The 14,940-nt window shown below is 41.5% G+C and overlaps 1 protein-coding gene across 4 annotated transcripts; it reads right to left on the reverse strand.

The window, feature by feature from the left end:
* Window positions 1–475: 475 nt before the first annotated feature.
* tfap2a (transcription factor AP-2 alpha) lies at window positions 476–14,775 on the reverse strand. 4 transcript variants are annotated; one of them, XM_085172561.1, is made up of 7 exons: window positions 14,468–14,775; window positions 9,550–9,969; window positions 8,293–8,344; window positions 6,391–6,616; window positions 5,406–5,524; window positions 3,584–3,725; window positions 476–2,214 (listed from the first exon to the last, which is right to left on the reverse strand). In XM_085172561.1, the coding sequence occupies exons 1-7, from the start codon at window positions 14,498–14,500 to the stop codon at window positions 1,926–1,928; spliced, it is 1,281 nt and encodes a 426-aa protein (XP_085028687.1). In that variant the 5' UTR covers window positions 14,501–14,775; the 3' UTR covers window positions 476–1,925. The 4 variants fall into 4 exon arrangements, with proteins under 4 accessions (XP_085028687.1, XP_085028686.1, XP_085028685.1 ...); XM_085172560.1 differs by lacking the exon at window positions 14,468–14,775 and adding an exon at window positions 12,623–13,244; XM_085172559.1 differs by lacking the exon at window positions 14,468–14,775 and adding an exon at window positions 11,389–12,217.
* Window positions 14,776–14,940: the final 165 nt, after the last annotated feature.

Raw genomic sequence — 14,940 nt, forward strand, 5'->3', positions numbered from 1 at the left:
CTCTGATTGTTCATTGATTACACTGAGAGGCGAAACAACATAACAAATATTTGATGCGTGTCTTTGAATAAAGATCCGGCACAGAATCAACGAAGAAGAGCCAAATATAGCCTATAACAACAAAACATTGCACACCAGGCCTATATACATCTCAGAGGGTTTTAGCTGGAGGGGTGGCGCTGCACACTTCAAACGCGAATATATCCATTGTTGTGAGCCATTTGGCCTGCATAAGATCCTGTGCTCTGAACTAGGGAGTTTAAAGTAAGAATTTTTTTTATTATACTTGAGGGAAACAGTGAGTTCAGCTGCTTATTGCAAGGAGCAATCGTCAGGGGAGACTTAAACTCAATTACTGTAGCCGTTCAGAATAGGGGGGAAAATACCAAGACAAAAAAATCGTGAAGAAGAAAAAAAAACACCCGGGTATATCAAGCAGTGAATAAAAAATTAAAAGATATTAATAAAATCGAGATGAAGCGTATCAAATATTTATTTTTTTCTGGGCAACAAAGGACTATAATACATTGACAGGCATAGGAACTATTGCCAGCACAGGTCTATACAATACAGCTAAAACCGCCTCCAATTTTCGGACATTATCGGACATAACAAGATATCAGGTGGTCCCCAAAAAAAATGTTTTTGAATGTTTTCGAACATTGAAAAAAAGACAATATTCCATTTATTGCTTTTATGCTGCTTCAAGGAGAGAACAAGAGGTGGGAACGTATTTCTGATTGGCACAACACATAAAAGCTCGTATAAAAACGAAAAATAGAAACACACACGCGCACACACACACACAAGAACATTTCTCCTCGGGGGTGGGGTGGGGGTGGGGGGCTCACTTATGCTTTGTCTGAAATAAAATTTAAAGAAAAAAACTGAATAAGGATGATATATAGAGAGAAAATTGGAAGTTTATTTCTATTAAATTTGTTCACTTGCTTCAATGTCGCCTCAACATGCTACAAGAGGGCTGAGTTGAAATATCCCAGAGAAATGAAAAATTACCCCAAACTTCTGTTTTTCTAAGAACCATAAAATCACATGAAGAACTAACCGAATATTCAAACCCACTAAAACAGGAGGCACCAGATAAATAAAAAAAAAGAAGTTTCAACAGACGCACCATATTTACAATTCCCATTAAATTACACATAAATAAATATATACATACATGAACACTGATTCCCTTATATAACCGTGAATCGTGTTGAAATTCAAAAAAGTTCAAGTTGGTCGCTTGGACAGAGAATGAGAGAGAGTGAGAGAGAGAGAGAGAGAGAGTCTACAACTGAAGTCATGGCATGGAGATCTGTGGGATTTCTCGTTGTTTTTCAAGTTTACTATTCACAATACTGATAAGAATTCGTCCTCTTTTAGCTTCTTCTTCTTTTTTTCTTTGTCACAATCGTAAAATTGAGATATAGAGGGGTCGCTGGATTTCAGTCCATCCGTTGCAGCTCATAAAAAATAAGGGGAGTACATAAAAAGTCCTCTGGGTGAGGCAATACAGCTTTTCCTCGCCCTGGAGCTGTTCCTCTGCAGCTTTTTTCTCCTCTTTTCTTTCTTTTTTTATTTTTTAAATAACATTTCATATGGTTCAGGTGATGGAAGAAGATTCTTGCGACTTTTCTTTTTTTTTTTTTTCCCTCCCCCTGCTCCTGAATCCAAAGTGGGATGTAAAAACAAAACAAAACAAAAACAAAAAAACATGTAAAACCGCGCAAGATCAGGAAGTGGCACGTTTAACTTTATCAATAATATTTATAAGGTATTTATAATATTTATATTGGATGGTTGGGGCCAGAGGTGCGCCGGGCGGAAGGGTGTGGGGTCGGTGCAGAAGAAGGGCCCCTGCGTGGGGGGGCCGGTTTGGCCCTCGGTGAAGATGGGATGGAGAGAGAGAGAAAAAAAGATCACTTTCTGTGCTTCTCGTCTTTGTCTCCGCCTTTAGTGCCGTTATCTGAGTGACTGTTGGGGTTGTTGTTGAGGTACATTTTGTCCATGGCTTTGATAGCCTCGGTCAAATAGTTCTGCAGGGCCGTGATGGCCGCGCACAGTGCAGGGGTTCCGAAACCGTGCGAAATTAGACTGAAGTGGGTCAAACAGCTTTGAATTCCCGGTTCAAGAATGGGCTGTGGCCGCGAGTTACCCAACGGCGAGCGGTCCTGGGACAGCAGGTCTGTGAACTCTTTGCAGACTTGCCTAAAATCAGAGAGACAGGAGGTGTCAATGACCGAGACAGAAAATCTCTGCATGCAAATTTAATGTTCCAATAATACAAGAAAAAGAGGCTAAATTCAAGTGGACACACTGCAAAACGAAATGCCCCAGCGGGAGTGCTGGGTTGTAAATCCTAAACTTGCTTAAAGCGAGTCAAAAGTATCCGGCTGGAGCTTAAAAGAGAAACTTATTTCATCACATTCTCATATCTGCGTGGAAAAATTTGTTGTGTGAGCCCGTGTTTCCTTCGCTTCGTTTCCAAAAATAACATTTGGGGAAAGAAAATGTCCTGGAGCTACAAACAGGTGACAGTTAATCTCTTAGCTGCAATATTTTACTTTAAAATATAAATAATCATTTTTAAAAATCATAATACACGAGCCAACTACACAGGGAAAGATCTGCAAATATAATGAACTTCTTCTTTTCTTCTTTTTTCTTTTTTTGCAGCGTCAACTCTGAACTTTAGTCGCTGATTATCAAACAGGAAAGACAAAGAAATGAAAAAAAAAAAGAAATTCCTGCTTTCATCCTTTTATTTTCATCATTTAAAACCAACGATTTAGCAATATATGACAAATTATTAAATACATATATTCCTTTTAGGGGGGCTCCAGCATTAAGGGTGGATTAACACAGATACACTCACCATATCATGCCACTTGTATATTAACATTTAAAAAAAAGCCTATAATAAGCAGTTATGGCTAACAGCTGTTTGATTATAGCAGCCTATCATCAATATTAAATGCTGCCTCTGCTTTTCTTTGCCCTGTAAGGACTTCCCATGTTTTAGTTAATGCATAAACACCAACAGTGTGCTGGATGAAAACCAGCTATGTGTCAGTGTCACTGAAATCTCACAGTAAACAAAATGCTGCTGCGCGAATGGATGAGGCGAAAGGCCCATATTGAACAGCGCTATATTTAGCAAGCCTTGTAATTATAATTTATGATATCATATAGAGGCACCTGCTTAAATAATAATAATAATAATAATAATAAAGGAAAACAAGGAAGTGAATTAAGTCTATAATTAAAACAGGTGAGAAGCGTGAGAAGTTAATTAATTAATTAATTATTAATTAATTGTTACTCGGTAACACTAGCCCGATATGTATGAGGCAAACGCGTTGTTTATTTATTTTGTTTATTAATTTTTTTTATTTATCATGGTCACGTGTCTGACGTAGCGTACTCTAATTAAAAAATAGAAAATAAAATAATGCAAAATAAAATATTCAACCTGTGAAAACTGTGTAAAAAAAAGCAGCACTTCGATCAAATTCTGTGCTGGCACAGAGCGGCATGCATTTGGTGTGACATGGTGAAATGTGATAATAGCACTTACTTCGTGGCCAATAGCATGTTTTTTCTTTGGACTTGTTCGTTTGGGTCGGAATGCTGACGGTTTACATATTCAGCTACTGCCTTGGCTGGAAACTCGGTCTCGCATACATAACCGAAATCCCTGGCAAGATGCACCGCTTCGCCTGAGAACGAAAAGAAATGAGGTTGAATGTGTTTGCCCATAAAGCATGGTTACATCAAGCATAGACAAGTTCACACTCCCTGCCCGAACACAGCGTCCAATCTGTGCGTTCAGACGGCAGGGTTAAGGCACCTGTGCGTTCCCAACAGCGTCAGTGATGATGATGCTGCTGATGATGACATCATAATAATAATACTAATAATCATAATAATCATAATGATAATGAAGCTGGCCCTGCGAGCTGTCAGTGCACCCCGTCTTTCCGTCACACCGTGGGAACCCTTAAGAGATGGAGGAGAACCTTTAAGTGGTTGTGAAGTATAGACGGAGCGTCATGCTCGACACCATGTCATTGATTACCAATGCCTGCGCATTATTGAAAGTCCAGCACATCACAGCAATTTTAAAAGGCTACACCTAAATCTCACTTTGCCTTTGCAAACTTCACTTATGAGACTTTCTGCTTTAATTCCGTCCCAAGCTCGCCTCTCTTGTTGGTGGATTTTTTTTTCTTTCCAAGTCTTTGGTTTTAATTTCCTGAAGCAGTTGAGTTTTTACTGCGGGGCTTCCTGCCCATAAGCCTCTGCTCCGGAAGAACGCATGCGCCAATTAGCATCAAAGCTCAAGTCCGGTAAGCTATTTTCCATAAAATGGAGCGGATCGTAAACAATGACAGCACAGAAAACCCACCGTCCCTTCAATAAATAACCGGCTGTCTCAGTCCCCCCCACCCTTCTCTGTCATCCACCACCCCAACCCCCCACGTGCCACCACCCTCTTATTACCCACAATCAAACATTTCTCCAGGCTCATTACAATACAGCACCAAATTTCTACGAAACACAATGAATATTGCATTCGGTGCTCCTCTGCAATAATGATTAACGGGGACCAATGAAGCATCGCAGGCTTTCACCTTTGGAAACCAGCAGCACACCAAATACCACTGCACTGAATAATAAGGTTCAACTCTGCTAGCAGAATGGATTTATCCAGTCGCGCAAAAGGCATCTTTTCTGCGCACAATAATTGACTAATTTATTTTGTAATAGGCCCAAAACATATAGCTCCCAATAGGTCAGCGCCACGCCATTTGCATGCAATAAAAATTCCACCGAAAGCCAAAGCATGGCAAGCTATTAACGAAAGAATTAAGTCACCATTAAAAATCAGCTCTGTACTGTTATATCCAGACTATATTAACGTTTGAAACAATGCAGGGTTAATAAATCAATCGACTTCTCATCCATGAGGTGAAACAGCTCAGCGGTGCCCAATAAACAAGCAGCACTCAATAATTAACTGGACTTCAACACAAATTAATCCAGTGTATAAACTAGGCCAGCCGTGGACCTGCAAGTGTGCTCCTGAAAGCGAAGGCCAACGCTGCAAAGCCACTAGAATTACCAGCACCATTCTCACTATATATACATATATGTGTGTGTGTGTGTGTGTGTGTTTCTCTTCTCACACACACTCGCAGACATACACACACACACATCCTTCATGCTTTATTACTTGCGAGGCAAAGTCGGTCCACATTACACGGATGAGCGCATATGCTGATTTCCAACACAGAGAAAGAAAGAAAGAGAAAGAGGAGAGAAAAAACCTAGTTTGCAAGCACCTGGTATCGCGGGAGCAACAAGAGTGGGAACGTGATTTACGGTATCCGACTTACCTTCGACTAGTGACGTCAACAAGGTTACGTTGGCTGCCTTGCGTCTGCCCGCAGGTAGATTCAAACCGATTTTATCCAGCTTCTCCCTTAAGCTTCTTCCTCCGTTCTTAGACTTGGCCCTGTGACAGTAACACAAAGCAGAAACTCATTGTAGTGTTGCTCATGTGGAGGAATTTGTATAAGGGAGGCTAATATATGAGCAAGAATATTTTCTTTGAATATATATATATATATATATATATATATATATATATATATATATATATATATATATATATATATATATATATATATATATATATATATATATATATATCCAAACAGACATATAAAGGTAATGATTAATGCATAACCATTAATGATTAGCTGTATATATGTTTTGGCTAATTTAACAGTGGATGTGATTTAAAGTCGGACGTGAGCTTCACCCTCCTCCACATATCTGATAGCTACAAACAATAAATAATACTAAAGGAGCCCCCTCCGCCTTTTATTTCTACCAGCAAATACTGTACAAACTGAATAAATAAAGTCCTACTTAATAGGCAGCGCTATTACTGGCTGTGTGTCTGCAGCACTTCTGTAGACAGTTCACTGGAGACCAATGTTTTCATGTGTAATGCCTTCAGTGGGCCTATAGAGCGGAGCTTGAAACAGACTAGGCCTACATTAATTTGGGAGAGAGAGAAAGAGAGAGAGAAAGAGAGAGAGATACCCAGTACGCTTGGGAAGTTGATATGGAATTTAACAGACCCCCCTGCTTTAAATGCAGGAGCTAGGTGTCATGGTTGGTCGATTTTAATTATTCTTGGTACAGAGGAGAGAGAGAGAGAGAATGGGAAAGCAAGAGCGAAAGGGAGAGATGCACGCTCGCTGAAAGAAATGATTGGAGTAGAGCGAGTTTCATACGCACGCGCACAAACCCACAGGTAAAGAGGGAGTAGAGAGAGGAGATTTTTTTTTTCAGGCTCCCAGTCAAACTCACCTCCTCAGCACCCCGCCCAGCAGAGAGGCGTTGAGGCACTCGGGCGGCGAGAGGCGTCTCTGCACCTCTGCCACCGTGACCTTGTACTTTGATGTGGAGCTGAGAAGGGACAGGCGACCCGGAACTGAGCAGAACACCTCGTTGGGGTTAACCACCCCTCCGAAAAGACCGTCCTTATTTACTGGGATTGCGGAGACGTTGTTGTTCTTGGATAAAGACACTGGACCTATAGCCAGGGAGGAAGAGAGGGAGAGAGAGAGAGAGGGATGGCGGGATGGAGAGAAGGAAGGAGGGAGGGATTGCGGGGTGAGAGAGAGAGAGAGAGAGAGAGAGAGACCGTGCTCAGTGAATTTCATGCAATGCAGAGCCTTAACTAAATGAGAAGGGGGGTTGAGGTTAGGCCCCGGAATTGGAGTTTAGCACAACATGTGTACATGTTCGGTAAGACTGGCAAATAATAATAATAATAATAATAATAATAATAATAATAATAATAATAATAATAATAATATATTGCAGAATCAGTAAAAATCAGCACTATGAGACCTGATTTCCGTTCAAATATACCTGCCTGAAAGCCAGAGTACTTCCGCTCGTCTGTGCTCTTTTGTTTTTTTATTATTTTTATTATTATTATTACTTAAAAAAACACCAGTCAATGACATTATGTAGACAACTATGCAGCAGACAATGAGAAATAAAAGGATGTGTGCGCCCTAAACAGCATCTCCGCACAAAGCAACCATACCAACCGAGAGATCCTGTAAAGTCTACCTATTTTGACATATCCTGGGTATCCAGCAAAACACCGTACCCCGTGTGTGATTTCACACTGGGTGGGGGGATAGTGGGTTAGGGGTGTGTGTGTATGTGGAAGGGGGGCTCAGCAGTGCTGGGCTTTACACCGTTTTGGTGTGCAGTAACCGGAGACAAAGGGGACTGTGCGCCTTTGGATAGATCACTTGTGACATTAATGGCTCAAGGGAGCCTAATAGAGACAATAGGAGTTAAACGAACTCTTGAGATTACTAATATAAGAAGCCAATTATCATGTTGATCTGCAGATAGACAGACTAAAAAAGAAAGAATGTTTAAAAAGATTTTTTTATTTTTTTTTAAAAAAAGAAAGAAAGAAAGAAAGAGGTAAAAAACGAAGAAATGGGAAGAAATGGGAAGCAAAATCACTCCATATCTTATCCAGCGAGTTCTAATTTGACCTGACAAAACGTTTTTAAACATGGCCACGAAAAGAATGGGACTTCCTCGTGTTGTGTCAAGTAATACAATTCACTGAATTTTAACAGCAAATAAACACGACGGACTGAAGCAGCAGCAGCACAATCCAACAACCTTCACCAAAGTAGCCTAAATATATATTTAAACAATCGCATTTCACCATATTAAACATCCAGCCAAGTGATTTTATTTCTTTCCCAAGCCTAGTTTTGATTCCCCTCACTGAATGACAGACTATCATCCTACACACAGCAGGCCTGTGCTCCATCCAACGGTACCAACTCCCATTTTAGATTTGACCACGCTACGTGATTGCAGCTATTGGCTTCCTGAAGTGCCAGGATCGTCTATGAGGCCTGTATCTTTGACCATCAATAGCACGCGGGCCTACAAAGCCCACCAGCTCTACTCATCTCCCCGCTGCGCTGAAACGCTGACAGTAAATTCCATCAGCGAGGGGAAAAAAAGGTGCAGCCAGTTTGACGCACTTGGAAACCATGTAATGAAAAATAGGCTACTGCGTATTAGGATCAGTCAGGCATTACCGCATTGCATCGAGCTCTCTCGAGCAGAATAGTGAATGGCGTTTGTGCGTGTGCGTGTTGCTTAGTGGTGTGCAGCTTGAAGAAACATGCATGGTACTGTATCTCGGAGGAAATTGCTTACCTTTTTTAATTACAGTCTGGTCGGGGATGTGAATTCCTTGATCCTCAACAGGCTATGACACAAATGCAAAAAAAAAGTATACGTTTAAGCACAAAGGCAGGAAAGAGAAGGAAAAACCTAATAACGTCAGCCTCGGTCCTGCGTACGTAAACGCACCTCAGGATGCGGGGCAGGAACAAAGCCTGACACAATTAGCAGCCAGAATCACCCAACATGGAGGCTCCCGAGGCCCCATACCTGTTATTATTGTCCATGTGTGTTTTCGACCGGTTACACTGATTAGATGACAAACGCAGACTTAAATAACGAAGCTGTGTCGCCCCATAATCCTGACCTAATTTCGCCCTCAGATTGGCTGTACTCACAAGGAAACTTCTAATCTAGATTGGATAGTAATTACGGCGGCGCTGCCTATTAAAGGCCTATGAACTAATTAGCGAATTATTGGTGTTTGTTTCTGAATTTTTGTGTAATGTTCTTATTATAAATGGAGTTTATTGATAAATTTAAAAGCTCGTCCATCACAGACCTTCAGTAAAACGTCTGCCTGAGCTCCGTGCAGCAAAGTAAAATTCTCTTGTTAATGTGCATGCAGTACACTCTCATGTTATTGTTCTCAAATAAGCGTCGGCTTCATTTATTTTATTTTATTTTAAACAGAGAAAATAAATAAAAATCAAACCACACGAAAAAAAAATTACTCGTGAAAATAGAGACATCAATTTTTTTCATGTATTTCATGCCTTTTTACTTTCAGATGTCGAACAAAAGCCATGTGTCGACGAACATCGTTATAAATGTTTTTTGAAAATATATTTCATGACAGAAATAAATTGCAAATGAGTGCTGCTTTGTCTTAAACCACCTTGACGATACTGGGAGAAAAAAAAATCCACGCATTTATTTGTTTTGTATATTTGCTATTTTAAGAGCTGCAATGAGCTCCCCGAACCTAATTTACTGCGTGTCAGTCGTGTTTTGTATCAGCTAATATTAATACGATAAACATGATCCAGTTACAGCACTGCTATGATTAGTACCTGATTTCTTAACAGACAGAACCAATTTCATTATTTATTTAAATAAAACACACACACATCCTCACTCTTACGGATAATAGCGGGTTGGCACCCGTGGTGCTCGAACTCTTAATGACAGCATTATTCCTTTTCTTTCTTTCATTTTTTTTCTTTCTATTTTCATTACTTAAATGGAGTAATTCCACAGAAAGAGAAAGCCAGGTAAACGCTGCCTCACCTGCACGTCTTCTAAAGATTGGTGTATTCCATGGATAGGGATAGAGTCCGACAGTCCGGTATCGATGCCGTGGCCGGATGGCAGGAGCACTTCCCTGCGATACTCCCGGCACAACTGGTGGGGCAGGCTGCGGTGCTGATGCAGCAGGCCGCTCTCCTGACCCTGCCTCTGGCCCGGCCAGCCCGGGTGCTGTGGCTGCGGTTGGGCGTGCAGGGAGTTGAGGGAGTATGGGTCGTTGACGTGCGAGTAAGGGTCCTGAGACTGCGGGTAGATGGGCTGGTAGGGTGGGGGAAAGTACGGGGGCTGGAAGTCCGAGTTCGGTGTGTGGGAGAGCGGAGGGGCGCTCGTGTAGGGACTCTGGCCCACGCTGCCCAGCTGAGGTAGCCTGGCTGTCCCATTGCTGGTGCCGTCGTGACGATCCTGGCAGGTAAGGAAAGAAGGAAAAGTGCGTTTTAGCCTGAATATGTTCAAAATAAAAATAAAAATAAAGGACGCGGTCATAAATCAGCGAAACGTCCGTCTATATTTTTACATGTGAATGCTCTGCGGGCATTATCAAATATGCCCCTGAGTGGATGACACGAATTAGCTCAAGTGTGGAATCTGTGTTGAATTATTCCAGTTAATTGGGGAAAGGGATTTTTTTAAAACAACAAAAAAACAACAACACCCACAACACATCCGCAAAGTTTTGGGAATTGCAAATAACCTGACAGCACATGAGCAAAATAAATAATAATTTTTAAAAATCCAGAAAATGAAACGGCATTAAATAGGAAAGTCCTGACATTTTTTTTTTAATTTAAATTGTTATCTGCAGGACGCTCAGCTGATATTTCAAGCATGCACGCTTTGGGGAAAAAAAACTTAAAGTATAAAAAAAAAGAAAAGAAAAAAATCTCGTAGGCAGACAAGCAGAGAAAGAAAGTATCTGATAGTGGGAGACTCCAGCAACTTACCATCGGGGAAAAACTGTGCACTAACATCTGTAAGGATTTTTGGTGGCACTCAATAATAATAAAAAATGATTATTATAGTAATCAGTTCACAAAAACACGGAGTCTTTGGGGGGCGGGGGGAAAGAGCAAAAGGAATTAACCAGCAAAACCCAAAAAAGAAAAAAGAAAAAAAAAGAACAAGGCCCCCGAAAAAACTCTTCTCTCCTGCAAAGATCACGATGGCCCCGGCGATCAGATATGTGCCTCGGTAGCAGGACGATAATCCATCAGAAATAAATGGTTAGATCCCAGCTGCCCTTCATTTGCTTCTAACAATGCAGATATTCGGCGGTGCTGGCCGATCGAGGTTGAAAAGTTTCTCTTGGTAAACCCTCTTTTCCCCACTGTTCTCCGGGCTTCTATCACAGTGCTACCGTCCCTTCGCTCGAGCTCATATTAGCCCCAAAAAAAGAGCCGCTTCTTCGTCTCCCTCTCGGACGCCTACCAGAACGCATTCATTACAATTAATACCACAGGAATACTTAATAACAAGGAAAGAATAGACGGAAATCTGGCGTGAAGCGGAGGACGCAACTCAAGGCAGGAGTCTGCGCTTAAATGACGTCCATTGAAAGGAGGAATCAGTATATCTAATCAGAGATGGGGAGAGAGAGAGGGGGAGTGAGAGAGAAAGAGGGAGTGAGAGAGTGTGCGGAGAGAGGCACACACAAAAAGAGGGACATTCACCTCGTCTGACGAATCAGAGAGAGAGGGAGGAGGAGGAGGGGGGCATTTTAAAAGAGTCCCAGGCCAAAGCGCAAAAGTGAAAGAAAGACAGGAATGGGAAGGGAGGTGGACCACAGACAGGAATGAAGAAGCCAGGGAAGGAAACAATGTGCACCTCTGAACTGGGTGAAAATCCAGCAGACGACGCTATGGGCATTCCAGCCGGCTCATTTCTACCGCTTGTCCCTTTGTTTTCCACCTCAGACTCCGACAGCGAGCTGTCCTCCATGGTTCTCTCTCACTCTCTCTCTCTCTGCCTCTCCCGTCTCCGCCGAATTAATCCACCGATCCGTCCTCGACTCCAAAAAACCCAGAGTCACGCCGACTTTAACTTTAACGCTGACCCGGAAAGATGGAGCAAAATAAAATTCCCACAGTGTGAGACAGGGCCGCTGGATCCTGCGCTCTGTAACTTTTGCGCGCGGCTTGAAATAGCTCCACTCCCCTTCCTGCCTAATCATGCACTTTAAAATTACGAAACAGCACTTACTGGGGCCTCGGCCGGACCGCGACTGCAAATGTTATTTATCTGTTTATGTATTTCTTGTTTTTGCCTCGATACCAGCGGAGGAAACGAACCGTTTGTCTGTAAATTAAAAGAATCCATTTAACACGACCGCGGAGGTGCCACTTTCTTTCTTTCTGTTTTTTTTTGCTTTCTTGCTCCCGTCCTTCTCTATCCTCACAGGACGCGGGCGAAAACACGTCCGACTGGCTCCTCCACTCCTTAAACAAGCCACCGGTATTACTGCCAAACTTCGTCTGTGTCCACAACAACAACAATCACTCAGTGTATGCACTTCACACATACACGCACACGCAGAATTTAACGGCTTCTGCAGTGATAGAAAAACCTGAAGAGTCCAAGAGCTTGTAACTGAAGCGCAAAATGAACCAGGCAGTGCCAGCACTCACAATATTATTTTTTAATTTAATGCATGGTAAGTGTATATTAATGCTTTAATGTTTTCACGTGCAATAGAATTTTTTAGTTATATTTATTTTATTTTTAATGTAAGTTTTAAATTGGAAAATGCTGTGATTTTTATGCAGCCAGACGATATTAAAAACAGCTTTCTATTATTATTATTATTATTATTATTATTATTATTATTATTATTATTATTATTATTATTATTATTATTATTATTATTATTATTATTTAACAAAAGCCATAAGATGCAGTCTATTCATCTTGCAGTTAAATATGTTCTCTAACAGCTGTCAAAAGAATCTCACAGCTGGATCAAAACAATTTTAAAAAGCAGCCATAAAATAATTACTGAATGTTTAAAAATAATAATAATATAACAACAACAAATTTAGTAAATTAAAAACGAGCCTCTTACCTCGCAGTCTTCATATTTAATGTTATCAGTTAATTTCCAGAGCATTTTCATGGGTTGTTGAGGTGGATATTGAGTATAGGTATCGCCTTAGTCTTGTTTTCACTCAGTGAATTGTGCTCCCCGCTCAGAAAAACTACTTTTATTGAAGCTGTGGGTTGGTTGTCTGTCTTGCGCTCTGAGGTCTCCCTCTAATGGTGGAAGTGAAGGGCTGGATCAGCTCTGTAATAACACTGGCACCGGGCCTCATTAGCATATCAACAGCCGTTTGATTCCCCCCATCTGCTCACACAACACCAATGGACAGCATTACAGGTAAAGACTAAAAAAGCAACAAGATGCTACACACGGTTATTATTTCTACTGTTCAATGAGGTGTGTGGTTTTTTTTATTGAGAGGAAGGGAGGGTACGGTCATGCATGGGGACCTGCTTGCACCTGGGACACTTTCTACAATCATTTTGATTTCATATTTGGGAGGATGGAAAAGTGCACATCCTAAAGAATCCTCCAGAAATTGTACATTTTTAACAAATTGTCAAATATATTTTTCTGTGACTTTTTTTGTCTAAACTGAACTCCCTTCTATCCACCTCTTGATAACTTTAAATTTGATGTAAAAACAGCCCATCACACACACCGTGGGGCCAACCCTGATTTTTTTCTGCAAAAAAAACAAACAAAAAAAAAAAACTCCCAAAGTGTTATTTTAATCCTATTGAGACCTCGAGAGGCCATTCTTTCAGTGTGATGTTAAAAAGGGTGAGTTATTCAAAGCTGCTCTACAGGTCCACTGGCTACCTGTAAGGTTGGCAGGGCTTGTGAGGGAGTTGAGGAAGGGGGACGGAGGTGGGGTTGGTGTCAATAATTAACACAACAACGTGGCTTTGTTTCATTTGAATGAGCGGCTGGGGGAGCCTGGCTCTGTCCTGTCGCCGGTTGAGCCTTCACCTCACCAGGTCGTGGGTCAGCAGACAGGTCCACGGCGCTTTAAGGCGTTGTCCCCCTTTAAAAGCCTGTTTGGTATTTTTGGTGGAACGGAGACCCCCCCCCCCCCCACCACCACCACCACCACCACCACCACCACCTTTTTTTTGTTGTTGTAACAAACAGTTGTTATTAATGAACGTGGAGCGGCTGTCAACGACAGCAATGCATCCGTGCAAAAGAGACCTGGCCTGCTCGCCTGAAACTGGAGTGTTTGTCTTCCACCAAAGATCTCAGGTCTTCTCTTAAATCCCCAACGCATCCACAAGCCGAGGCCATACTTTTGAGTCAAGCCCAGATCGTTTTTTTTTAAAAATGAGACTGTACAGAAAGTCCACTGTGACATGCTCACGCCATGCAAAATTGGAACAGCTGCAAAGCACATGGAAAGTTTATCATTGTTATTCTTTCTTTTTGTTTTTTCTACTTGAAAGCCTAACTACATGGTTCGAGCACGGGCTGTGTTTTCTAATCGCTCCACCTCTAACAAAGCACCTCAGGTCTGTTTCCATACATGTCTAACTTATGATGAAACAAATGTGGATTTCACCGTGTGTCTGAAACGCGCACGATGTCCTTGCAACAAACGATCCATACCTTCAGACATTCAGAATAAAAACAACAACAACAAGAAAAATATGGTTAATTCCACATTTCAGGCTATAGCTCTCCGCAAAAGACTCCAAAATATCTCCAGTGTGATCAAATCCAGGAGCCTCTACAGAACTGTGCCGCCTCACTTTACAGGATTTCATAGCGTCCATGCAGCCTCATCCAACAAGTCGACACTTACTGTTTTTATGTATTTTTCCCACCCTTTTTTGCAGTCGTTTTCTTTTTCTTAAGGTAAACAATACATACCTGCCATTCCATCATTTTGCCCATAATTGACATTCTTTATCCTCTGCTTCCTTTGGCGGTTTGTTTTGGTCCGATCCGACGACGCGTCTATTTCATTAAGCCTTCGTTCGCAAAAGTAAACCTTTACCTGGGCCGGAATCGCTTCACCTGGCCATATGTGGAGCCACCTGGCGACGCATGCGCACTGCTCCGGGTGTGGACCAGAGAGTGGCGAGCACCTGGGAAGAAAAAAGAAACAGCTTGTCTGTGTCTGTGTGTTGAATAGGTCTGAGCTGTCACAGTTAATTAGTTTTTAAAACAACAGCGTTCACAAGTGACGAGCTGAAAGTATGGATATTATTTAGGCTATTTAACGTGATTGATGCAGACACAACACACCCCAACAAATACAAAAATCTGTAATAATATATTTTTAAAGATCAGTTTTGAATAAAAAATGTCCATTTCATGTTTTGAAAAAAAAAGAGGATTTT

Source organism: Neolamprologus multifasciatus, chromosome 9, assembly GCF_963576455.1.
Source record: "Neolamprologus multifasciatus chromosome 9, fNeoMul1.2, whole genome shotgun sequence".
Classification (NCBI taxonomy): Eukaryota; Metazoa; Chordata; class Actinopteri; order Cichliformes; family Cichlidae; genus Neolamprologus; species Neolamprologus multifasciatus.

Coding starts and splice junctions, on each gene's coding strand:
- tfap2a (XM_085172559.1), bottom strand. CDS start 11,502: ATGGAGGACAGCTCGCTGTCGGAGTCTGAGGTGGAAAACAAAGGGACA. Junction 3,726..5,405: donor GTTGACGTCACTAGTCGAAG/GTAAGTCGGATA, acceptor TTTCGTTCTCAG/GCGAAGCGGTGCATCTTGCC. Junction 2,215..3,583: donor AACATGCTATTGGCCACGAA/GTAAGTGCTATT, acceptor CTCTGATTTTAG/GCAAGTCTGCAAAGAGTTCA.